The sequence below is a fragment of the Leucoraja erinacea genome, chromosome 10 (genome assembly GCF_028641065.1).
Source record: "Leucoraja erinacea ecotype New England chromosome 10, Leri_hhj_1, whole genome shotgun sequence".
NCBI classification, from domain to species: domain Eukaryota; kingdom Metazoa; phylum Chordata; class Chondrichthyes; order Rajiformes; family Rajidae; genus Leucoraja; species Leucoraja erinaceus.
Window position 1 is genome coordinate 55,948,624 of NC_073386.1, and position 12,332 is coordinate 55,960,955.

The 12,332-nt window shown below is 43.3% G+C and overlaps 1 protein-coding gene across 1 annotated transcript in view; it reads left to right on the forward strand.

Annotated features, from left to right (window-relative positions):
• The window catches only part of stxbp3 (syntaxin binding protein 3), a 92,272-nt gene that overhangs the window by 15,784 nt on the left and 64,156 nt on the right, over window positions 1–12,332 (forward strand). Inside the window, exons 3-6 of the mRNA XM_055642395.1 lie at window positions 2,606–2,687; window positions 7,133–7,209; window positions 8,672–8,747; window positions 12,172–12,272. Of these exons, the coding sequence (XP_055498370.1) occupies window positions 2,606–2,687; window positions 7,133–7,209; window positions 8,672–8,747; window positions 12,172–12,272 (336 nt within the window). The remainder of the gene's footprint in view (window positions 1–2,605; window positions 2,688–7,132; window positions 7,210–8,671; window positions 8,748–12,171; window positions 12,273–12,332) is intronic.

A 12,332-nucleotide genomic window follows, 5' to 3' on the forward strand; every position in this document is an offset into this window, starting at 1 on the left:
AAGGTGGGGTCCAGGGGAATTCTACCCTAGTTCCATGGGGGGGGGAAGCAAGAGCAAAACACCTGGACACAGAGGAATCAGGTTGAGGAATCCATCTATGATAGCAGGGGGGGTTCCAAGTTGACCGAAGAAAGAATGGAAAGCCTCGAATAGGGGTCTTTGCAAGAGTCAGGGTGTGAAGAGGTGTAGCCCAGATAAAAATATGGGAGTTGGTCAGTTTGTAGTGGATGTCGGGCATTATTCTGTCCCCTGTGATGGAGACAGAGAGATCAAGAATAGAAAAAAAAGAGATATCAGAGATAGTCCAAGCTCCTCCATTGTCAGAGCGAGGCCACATGCAAACTGGAGGAACAGCACATACTCTGCTCGGATAGCTTACAACCAGCAGTATGACCATTGAATTCTCCGGTGTTAGGTTGGTAACAAAAACCCCCACCACCTCCATCTCCCTCCCTCACCCCCCCCATCTTCTCTGCCCTGGACCCATCTAGACTCACACACACTTCTCTCTTCCCCCTCCTTGTCCACCTGTATTTTCATTCACCGGTTTCACAATTTGCAACTCTTCTACTCGTATCTCACAACCTGTACTATCTTTGTCCAACCATCTGCCTATCCAAAAGTCCTCTCACCTGTATCCACCTGTCACTTGTCAATTTTCTCCCTTCTCCTTCTCTCTTCCAGTTTTCTTCCCCCCACCACAATTAGTCTGAAAAATCATCCAAACTGGGAAAATCACCTATCCGTGTTCCCCAGAGATGCTACCTGACCCGCTGAGTTACTCTAATACTTTGTCTTATATTGTAAACCAGCAACTGCATTTCCTTGTTTCTCAGTGTCTGTGTTCAATTCTGCAATCAAATGAAACTGAGTTTGAAGCCTCATCAATTTCCACTTATGCCTGATGGTGTTCTGAATAACTTGCTGATTTGTTGTATTTCCATCTGCTTGATTCTTGGTCACATTGATCATCGTGCTGGAGTCCTGACGTGGTTGTTGTTTCGTACAACCACAGATCTAAAGGAATTACTGAAGATGAAGCAGTTGGCTGGTCTGTGTTCTATTCCTCTGAACTCAGCAGTTTTCCACAGATCATAACAAAATTAAATAGGGCCCAAAGCAATTAGCACTTGCCATATTAGCCTTGGGGAGAAACACTTGGATTCCTAAAAATGCCGGTCAACAGGATGCAAAACAAGGATGCATGTCTGAAGAAGGGCCTCGACCCGAAACGTCACCCATTCCTTCTCTCCGGAGATGCTGCCTGTCCCGCTGAGTAATGTCCCTGTCCCACTTAGGAAACCTGAATGGAAACCTTTGGAGACTTTGTGCCCCACCCAAGGTTTCCATGTGGTAGTGGAATGTCCGGCAACCACCTGCAACCTCCGGCAACCATCTTCAACTAGCATCGCAAATGGCTTCGACTAAAAAATTACCGATTTTTAAAATGGCAACCTATTTTTAGTCGCGGCCGGTTTTTAATTTTTTTAAATAATCACCGGAACATAGAAGAAGCGGAAACCACTTTCGACCATTAGAGAGACTGACAAAAAACTCCGGGAACCGCACGGAAACCTTGGGTGGGGCGCAAAGTCTCCAGAGGTTTCCGTTCAGGTTTCCTAAGTGGGACAGGGGCATTACTCCAGCATCTTGTGTCTATCTACAGGTCCTACCTAGGTTACAGCAGGGTTCCGTTCCTGAGTACTGTTCGCAACCGTAAACGTTTCCAAATCGAAAGTGCAGGGCCTGGCACGAGATTAACATAGCACACCCAAACTAATCTGTAGCTATACCAGGGCATTTAACTCAACCACTCAGATATTGTTGCGAACCCAGTTCCCACATGCCATAAAATGTATGCAGCCCTGCAGCAGCTGGCAAATCCATCCTCCCAGTCTCCCAAATACTTGTCTGCAGGTATTTATGAGTCCACAAGTTGGGTGTTCATAACTCAGGGAGGACCTGTAATGGGAGGTACATTAGGCCTAATCCTCATAGATATGTGACCTTTGTCACCACTAAAATCGAGCGCAGCAGCTCCTAGGTACACCACCACTTGAAGATTTCTCTGTGTGGCACATGCTGACTTGGAAATATGTTGCTTCAACAGGAAGCAGGGTGGCAAAGTAACAGAACCCTAGATGACCAAAAAAGTAAATTTGGTCAAAATGAAAAAGGAAGCACGTGCAAAGTTTATGAGGAAGTGATGGCCTTTGAGGAATATAAAGAAAGGAGGAAATAACACAGTTGGGCAATTAGACCATAAGGGGCCAGAAAATGGCTTTGGCAAGTCGGATTAAGGAAAATCCTAAAGCTTTTTATACCTACATTAGAAACAAGAGGAGAAGATAGAACCATTCAAGGATTAGTTTAGTTTAGAGCGCGGAAGATACGCATATTGAAAATAGTCTTCTCAAAGTGGTGTGGAATTATGTGCAGGCAAAAGTTAGTCACTGATAAAGATGAGGAAAAAAGTAAGTTGCATAAAATGAGTAGTACCGTCTCCAAGCAGAATGTTTCAGTTTGGTTTGATGTCTGTTTCAACTATTAACCAGATGAAACACCAGTACTGTAAGAATTCCAACTTGTCGATTTTTACTTGCAGATACTCATTTTGGACCATTACACCACAAAGCTCCTTTCATCTTGCTGCAAGATGTCCACACTTATGTCTGAAAAAATCAGTGGTATGTACTGAAGAGTACTTGTTATCTGCTCATGACTGATGCTGGATAATTTATTTAGTTTATTTCAATTCTAAGCTTATTATAAACTCATCTGGATCAGTGAGGTCGGTGGGGGTGCTGAGAGTCGGCTGCCCTGCCTGCAGCGTGTTCGTTATTTCTATTTTTTTTTTTAATTGTTTTTTTAGTGTGTCCAAATATTTGTTTTAGTGTCTCTCGGTGTGTCCTGTGTGAGGGGTGAGGGGTGGGGGGGGGGGTTAAGGGGGGAACCGCTTTCAGTCGCCTCCTCCACGGAGAGGCAACTTTTTCCCATGTCGCCTCACTCGTGGCCTAACAGCATGAATTGGAGCAGCCTTTCCCGGAGTCGGGCCCGGAATTTCGGCAGCGGGCACAGCGTGGACTTTTCATCGTGGAGCGGGCGAGCCCTTGCCGGGGTCGCCAGAAGGGAGTGCTCCGATCGCTGGCCCGCGGACTGTTACATCCTGAAGCGGCGATCTGCGGAGCTTCTAGCCGTGGGCGTGGCGTCTGGAGCCTGGGATCCCTCATTGGGGATCCCCGGAGAAGAACTCCGATCGCCGGCCAGCGGCCTATAACATCCTGAAGCCGCGGTCTGCGGAGCTTCTAGCTGCGGGCGCGGCGTGGAATTACCATCCGGAGCCTGGGTTCCCTCGCCAGGGACAGCCAGAGAAGAGCTCCGACCGCTGGCCTGCTGCCTACAACATCCTGAAGTCGCGGTCTCCGGTAGAAAAGCGCCGATTTGGGACCTCCAAGCCGCGGAGTGCATTCGACCGTCCCGACGAGAGAGCCTGTACATCCGGCCGCCCCTAGCAGCGACTGTGGAGGTTTATGGCCCCGACCACGGGTGAACAATGGAGGAGGACTGACTGTACTTTGTGCCTTCCACCACCGTGATGAATGCTGTGGTGGATGCTGGTGTTAAACCTTATTGTGTATTGTGTGTTCTTTTTTGATTGTACCGCTGCTGGCAAATTCATTTCACTGCACTTATATGTGTATGTGACGAATAAAACTGATTGATTGATTGATTGATCTATAAAAGAATGAAATGACATCCATTTTGAGATTTATGTTTTCAATTCCTGTGCCAACCTCCATTTTCCCAAATTCTAATCCCAGCCCATTCTGTAATTAAATCATTTTATTCAGGAAATGGAAGTTCAGTAAATTATTTGTCTTTTTGTCTTTGACTGTTCTCTCTGCTTTATAAAGTGTCCGAACTTCGGAAATACACAACAAAAACACTTAATAGAAATGGAGCAACATATTAATACTGTAGCTATTTTAGTTCTTGGTTTAGCAATGTTTTTCCATGTGCACATACCTGTAGGTTGGAAGAGCCTGTTATTTTTTTAGTAGAACATTTGATTGTAATGATAATGTTTAACTTTAATTTATTGGAAAAAAACATGTTGATGCAAGGTCACGCACAAAATTATTGAAACTCATCATCATATTATACCGATTCCAGTTTTGGTGCATCTGGAAGATTATGCTTGAAGTAAAGCCTCTGTCCCACGATGCAAGTTTACCCAAGAGCTCTCCCGAGTTAAAATAAAATCAAACTCGTGGTACTTCATCACGAGTATTTTTTTACTCTTGGAAATTTTTCACAGTGTTGGGAAAACGTCACAAGTTTCACGAGCTTTTCGCGTTTCCCGAGTACCTGCCATTAACGTTACGTCCACGAGCTCCGACGTACCCTCCACGTACATTCTACGTACTCATCAGGAGTTTGATTTTTTTTTTAAAACTCGGGAGAGGTCTTGGGTAAACTCGCATTGTGGGACAGGCCCTTAAGGTTGCTACTATTTCAATATCTGATCCATTTAGATTTAATTGGGACTTAGCCAAACAGAAAATTCTACACCATCAGCACCTGTCAGTTTTCACAAAGGCCGTTTGCAGCTGAGTAAATCATAATGTAAATTATACATCTTGAAGCTTTTTTGCCAGAAGTATTTCTTTTGAAGTTAATAAATAATTCTTAAATGTCAGCTAATCTGACATTTTTACATAATACTGAAATTGCTACATTTTTAGAGATGCAGGACTTTGTTTGGGATTTTTGAACTGTTTGATATTGTGGGGCTGGCATTATCAACAACATTTATCTCTTTTTAATAGTCAGTTTCCCTCTTGTCGATCAATACCAACAGAATTAAAGTGAGCCAAATCATTAATTTATGGTTATTTGCAGTGTGCAAAATGGCTGAGCCATCTGTCAACTTGGTAAAGCACTATGCATCGCTAATTCCTCTAAGGTGCTCAGTGCAATAAAAAAAAACCTGTCTTTCTCTCCCAGATGATACAAGAGTACGGGCAAGCAATGCAGACTAAACAGTCCTAATGGATGTTCATGAATGGAGGGATCTGTATATATAAGTGCATGGATCTTTGAAAGTGGCAAGACTTGAAAAGGGAGTTGTTGGTAAAGCATTTAGTACCCTGTGCTTCTTAAGTAGGGGCATAGAGTACAAAAGCGAGGAGATTATAGAACACAGGTAAGGTCACACCTGGAGTAATTCTGGTCACTGTATTTTAGGAAGGATATGAAGATTCCCCAGAGGAGTTTCGGAAAAATAGCTTTTTTTGAGCAGAGTGTGGTTACAAATTGGAACTTGCAGCCAATAAGATTGGTGAAAACAGAATTAATCCATGCCTTGAAAAGGTTTTTGATTGGTCACTTGAGGGGAAAAGTAGTTGACAGGAACACAACGAGAGAGAGAGACGAGGAATGGGAATGACAAAATTCTTCCACAGAGACCCAGCATATTTTATATGTCGTGTTTATGAGGGAACTGCAGATGCTGGAGAATCGAAGGTTACACAAAAAAGCTGGAGAAACTCAGCGGGTGCAGCAGCATCTATGGAGCGAAGGAAATAGGCAACGTTTCGGGCCGAAACCCTTCTTCAGACAGAGGTTTACTTGCACCTCCTCCAACCTCATCTACTGTATCCGCTGTCCCAGTGTGGACTCCTATATATCGGTGAGACCAAGCATTTTGCTGAACACATTCGCTCACATATTTTATATGTCACTTGACTCCCATCCTGCCTCCTGTAAAGACTCTATCCCCTAATCCCAATTCCTCCGTCTAAGGTGCATCTGCGCCCAAGATGAGGTGTTCCATATTAGGGCATCTAAGATGTTATAATTCCCTCGTCCATCATAGAGGAGGCCCTCACTAGGGTATGCCGCAGCACCGCTCTTGCTTCCCCTCCCCCCAGTCGCAACAGGGACAGTCCCCCTAGTCCTCACCCTTTCACCCCATCAGCATACAGCACATAATCCTTCGACATTTTCACCACCTCCAACGGGATCCCACCTCTAACCGCGTCTTCCCATCTCTGCAGAGACCGTTCCCTCCGCAACTCCCTGGTTAACTCATCTCTTCCCACCCAAACCACCCCCTCCCCAGATACTTTCGCCTGCAACTGCAGGAGATGCTCCACCTGTCCCTATACCTTCTACCTCGACTCCATCCAAGGACCCCAACAGTCTTTTCAGGTGAGGCAGTGGTTTACTTGCACCTCCTCCAACCTCATCTACTGTATCCGCTGTCCCAGTGTGGACTCCTATATATCGGTGAGACCAAGCGTTTTGCTGAACACATTCGCTCAGTTTGCCTAAACCTACCAGGTGACCCGGTTACAAAACACTTTAACTCCCCCACCCATTCCTGACCTTTCTGTCCTGGGCCTCCTCCATTGTCAAAGTGAGGCCCAGTGCAAATTGGAGGAACAGAACCTCATATTTCCCAGCGGTATGAGTATTGACTTCTCTACCCAAGTAATCCTTGTCTTCCCTCTCTCTCCACCCCTCCATCCTCCCCAGTCCTCCAACCAGCCTGACTGTCCCTCTGATTACATTGCATCTCTGTCTGCTTTGTGGTCACCTTCCCTGAGCGAATAATGCTATTCTACATGTATTCTACATTTTATTTGATCTGCATCTCTTTTGACCTCTCACACTTCCTTATCTATGTCACCCACTGAGACTCAGTCTGAAGAAGGGTCTTAACCCGAAACGTCAACCATTCATCTATCCAGAGATGCTTCCTGTCCAGCTGAATTATTCCAGCACTTTGTGTGTTCAGCATATTTTAGGAGAGGATTTCAATGATTAAGCCAGCAGTTGAAAATCAATGAGAAACAAATGACTCCTTGGACATTCCCAATTCCTATTTGGCTTGAATCTACCATTTATTCCTGTCAACGATCTACTAACTCATGTGATAAGTTGATGTATTCTTTGTAAATTGGGTTGCCTTCTACTACCATTGATGTGGCTCAACAATAAGATAAATTTTAAACTTTATTTACTCTTGTGCGCACAATATTACTGTTGTAGGTTAATTTATTCCATTGCTTCTTGCAGTCTTTGGTGGCAATTTGTTGGCGCTTACTCTGAATGTGTTTATTCCTAGTTGTTGAAGACCTGCACAAAAACCGTGAGCCAGTTCCAAATATGAAGGCAATCTACTTCATCACACCCACAGAGAAGGTATTATTTTTTTAAGAATGTTTGCAAACCATGCCGAAAGAGGAAGGCGTCAAGTCACGCTCATTGACTTTTGTTTAACAACAGTAAGGTACAGTTAAGGGCCTGTCCCAATTCACGAGCTAATTCACAACCTTTTTCACTCGTGGACATTTTTCATCATGTTGAAAAAACGCCCTGACCTACTTGATGCCACGAGTACCTACGACTAGCATCACAACCTATCTACGACCTACCTACGACCTCCTACAGCATCCTACGATCTCGTGACGACCCTCGTGACGACCATGAGTCAAGGGCAAACTCGGCAGAGGTTGTGAATTAGGTCTTGAAAGTGGGACTGGCCCTTTAGAACTGAAATCCTGCTTGTTAAAAGATGGAAAGGATGCAGAAGAGAATTGTCAGGATGTTACCTGGTGAGGTTGGATAGGCTGGAACTTTTGTCTGTGGAACATGGGAGGCTGAGGGGTGATGTTATTGAGGGGTACAAGACCATGGATAAATCAGTGCTCACAGTCTTTTTCCCAGTGTAGAGAACTAGACGACATAAACTGAAGGTGAGGGGAGAGATTTAAGTCACGGATAACTTGTGGCTAACCTCAATGTTTGTGGTCTATGGTTCATAAAGTCGAGGATCCGGTGGCTGAGTTGGGTGCTGACTCCCAGGCCCAGGAATTTGGAGATGAGTTTGGATGGAATTACGGGTGTTGAAGGCGGAGCTATAGTAAATAAATAAGACTCTTGACAAGGTGTTCTTGTTATCTAGATGTTCCAGAGATGAGTTTAGGCCAGGAAGATGGCATCTGCTGTGGACCAGTTGAGACCTGTTGGCAAACTGCATTGAACAAGAGTTTGTGGGAGACTGGAGATAATGTGTGCCATCACCAGTGTCTCGAAGCACATTATTCTGCTGGATGTTAGTGCTACTCAACGGCGGTCATTAAGGGACGCCATTATTTTCTTTGGCACCGGGATGATAGTGGTCTTTTAAAGCAGGGTAATAAGGATAACTCTTATTCATAAGATATTCCAGAAGAGAGGAGGTGGAGATCACCAGGACGTCTGAGTACCAAGTGTTAATTAGAAAGCAGATCCCTCCACCTCTAACCTTGCCCGATGATGCAGTACAGTTAATCCAGTGTAATGAGAGGCCCTGGGGATGTTTTCCTCTTTGTGTGCTGAACTTCATTTACTGTTGAGTTGTATGTAATGTTTCCTATTGTTGTAATAGTAAACGTTACATACAGCTCAAAAGTAAATGAAGTTCAATGGATGCCTGCAAAATGTAAGATTTTTATTGATAGTGATATTAGTAGCGATAATTTATTTTGTATTAATTTTAAGGCAAATGCTTCCAACTCAAAAAAAATGTTGAAACATTGGAAGGGGAAAGATGTAAATATTTGTGAAATATTCCACTTGACAAACTGTGTTTGGTTAAACCATTTATTCTTTTATTTTTCAGTCTATAGAAGCATTGATAAATGACTTCAGAAAAAAGAACCAAAAGTATAAGGCAGCCTATGTTTACTTCACTGATTGTAAGTCGCCTTTCCTTTTTGGTGTGGTTTCTTTTACAAAATATTTCCATCCTGTTGTATTTGTCAACTTAAACATGCGCAAGCAAATGATCTTGATAAGTCAGTACTGATCCATTGGTTAACGTCAGTAGGTGTTGGGACATGTTAAAGGGTGTTTTGTTTTGTAAGTATAATGTGGATAAATGTGAGGTTATCCATTTTGGCTATTATCTAAATGGTGGCCGATTGGGAAAGGGGGAGATGCAGCGAGACCTGGGTGTCATGGTACACCAGTCATTGAAGGTAGGCATGCAGGTGCAGCAGGCAGTAAAGAAAGCGAATGGTATGTTTTCATTGCAAAAGGATTTGAGTATAGGAGCAGGGAGGTTCTACTGCAGTTGTACAGGGTCTTGGTGAGACCACACCTGGAGTATTGCGTACAGTTTTGGTCTCCAAATCTGAGGAAGGACATTATTGCCATAGAGGGAGTGCAGAGACGTTCACCAGACTGATTCCTGGGATGTCAGGACTGTCTTATGAAGAAAGACTGGATAGACTTGGTTTACACTCTCTAGAATTTAGGAGATTGAGAGGGGATCTTATAGAAACGTACAAAATTCTTAAGGGGTTGGACAGGCTAGATGCAGGAAGATTGTTCCCGATGTTAGGGAAGTCCAGGACACGGGGTCACAGCTTAAGGATAAGAGGGAAATCCTTTAAAACCGAGATGAGAAGAACTTTTTTCACATGGAGAGAATCTCTGGAACTCTGCCACTGAGGATCATTGGCTATATTTAAGAGGGAGTTAGATGTGGTTGGCTAAGGGGATCAGGGGGTATGGAGAGAAGGCAGGTACGGGATACTGAGTTGGATGATCAGCCATGATCATATTGAATGGTGGTGCAGGCTTGAAAAGGCCTACTCCTGCACCTAATTTCTATGTTTCTATGTTTCTATGTAACTGACCCATTGGTGAATAAATCCTACATTGGTATCTGGCAGTTTGTTAATGTCAGCAACATAAGACATAGCCTTGGGGACACAGATCTCAACTTTATATATTATCTCTATGGGTCCAAATAAGGAATCCTGGTGCTCCCTTCCTTTTAATCTGTTATTTCTTGTTTTGATGATTTCAAAGAACAAGCAACTACGTTAGACTACTAGCATATATAATGCATTGTCCTATTTTTCAAATGTGGAAATAGTATGAATTTGTGTGAATGTAACGGCAATGGGCACCACAACAACATGACCACCTGACTAAAACCGTGAACTTGGTTTTCTCACATTTTAACAAAAGTGGCACAGAAAATCTTGATATAACCCCCCCCCAAAATATCAACAGTGGCAGTTTTTTTTCTTCAAAACAAATGTTTATGGGATAAGTTTTACGTAGATATGCGAACAAAATGCAGTGGGTAACAGTACGTCAGATTTTAAACTAAATTTGTAGGCAGTACTGGAGTGAAGGGTAAGGTGTGTAAATTCAATTTGATTGACCTTGTTAATTCATTAACTTTGGGTGATGATTGCGATCTAATGGAAGTAAAATATTATGGATTCTAAATAGTTATGTGCAGGATTTTCATTTACTTTGGCCATCTTATTTTGTTTGAGAGGGAAATATTGATGTCCAAATGTTCAGTCCAATGGATTTTCCATTGGATAAACTGAGCTTTACATGGTTAGCTGGACCTTGTAATGAGTTAACAATAATTGATATTCACTGTCAATATATGAGATTAAATTGTTATGTGATTTGCCTGCTTCTTTAAGTGTTCCGCCTATTCCATCAAAGAAAAGGCTTTCTCTTTCCATTCTCCTGCTGAAATTTCAAAATTGATTTATCTCTTCTATTTCCTGCTGTTTCTTTCATTGACTCTGTGACTGTAAAAAATCTGCTAAGTGTCTGCGCAAGAATCGGCTGCTGGTCATTAATTTCCTTCAGTGGAAGCCAGCGTGTGAGGTGAGTTCAGCCAGCAGCCAACACGCTCACTCCGACTTATCATTAAAGACCAAAGACAGATTTCCCTGTGTTAAGGTGGCAGGTTTGCAGGCCAGTTTGTTTCCTGTCTCTTCCTTTCGCTGAGAATTTGCTAAAAAGCGTTCCTTGAAAATAAAGGTACGTCTCAACATAATAACTAATGACACCGACCAAGATCCAGCTGCGCCTATTCAGGAAAATGTTGAGATGCTTGTTGATCAATTATATGAGAATTGGTGAAAGTTAAGTTGTCAACAGTCTTGGGGGTATTTTGAGATTCAAAAACTTTCAGGTGACTATTTCCTGACCATGTTTTGGGGAGTTTAGTTACAAACTAGTTGGAAGGTGTCTATTAGAATTGACACCAATTATGTGCTTATCTTGGTATTTTGATGAGCTTGGATCAATAGCCGAAGACTAAGACGTACAGATTTGTAGGTTAATTGGCTTGGTATAAGTGTAAAATTGTTCTTGCTGTGTGTAGGGTAGCGTTAATGTGCGGGGATCGCTGGTCGGCGCGGACTTGGTGGGCCGAAGGGCCTGTTTCCGTACTGTATCTATAAACTAAACTAAACTACTAAGCAGAAATCTCACACTTATGAACGTTTATATCCTGGGCATAAATACCAGTGTGGTTTAACTTGCGTTCCGAGGCTCAATATAAAAACGCTGCCCTTATTTTGTCGTATCATCCAACAGAGCTCTGCACTGGCAACCTCTCATTACAAATATATTCCTCCTGTTACCTAGTCTCTGTCGATCTCATTGTTTAGACAAGGGCAGGAGCTTTTGAGGTCCTGAATGGTGCTTGCGACTTTATTTGTATTCACACAAAGGGTGGTGGGTGTATGGAACAAGCTGCCAGAGGGGGTAGTTGAGGCTGGGACTATCCCATCGTTTGAGAAACAGTTATGGGGCTGTCCCACATACGTGACTTTTTCGGCGAATTCCAAGCACCCGTCATAGGTCTTTGCAGGTCGGCGGAAATTTTCAACGTTGAAAATTCAGCGACGACCAGAAAGACGCATGTCGCGGGGTGAAGCCTGTATGGTCGTGAGTAGTCGCCCAAAGAGTCGTACCTTGTTCTGGTCGCCGCTGGATTTTCAACATGTTGAAAATTTTCGGCGACATGTAACGACCTATGACGGGTGCCGGCAGTCGCCGAAAAAGTCGCGTAAGTGGGACAGGCCCGTTAGACAGGCACATGGAAAGGACAAGTTTGCAGGGATATGTATCAAGCGCAGGAAAGTGGGACTAGTGTAACTGGGACATTGTTGGCCTTGTGTGCCCCGCGAGTTGGGTTGAGGGGCCTGTTTCCACACTGGATTACTCTATGACTTGCCCCTTTTGAAGAAGAAGAAGAATTCTGCCTTTGTTCTGTACTTGCTGCAGCAATGACTGAAACCAAGATGTGTAATTATGGGTCTTGCTGAAATAACATTTCTTTTTAAATTCTAGATTGTCCTGATAATCTCTTCAGTCAGTTAAAAACGACATGCTCAAAATCCATAAAACGTTGCAAAGAAGTTAACCTATCCTTTCTTTCACACGAATCACAGGTATTTTTTTTATGTTCTTTTGATTTATTTTTTTAAAGTTGTTCAAATATGCACACTCAA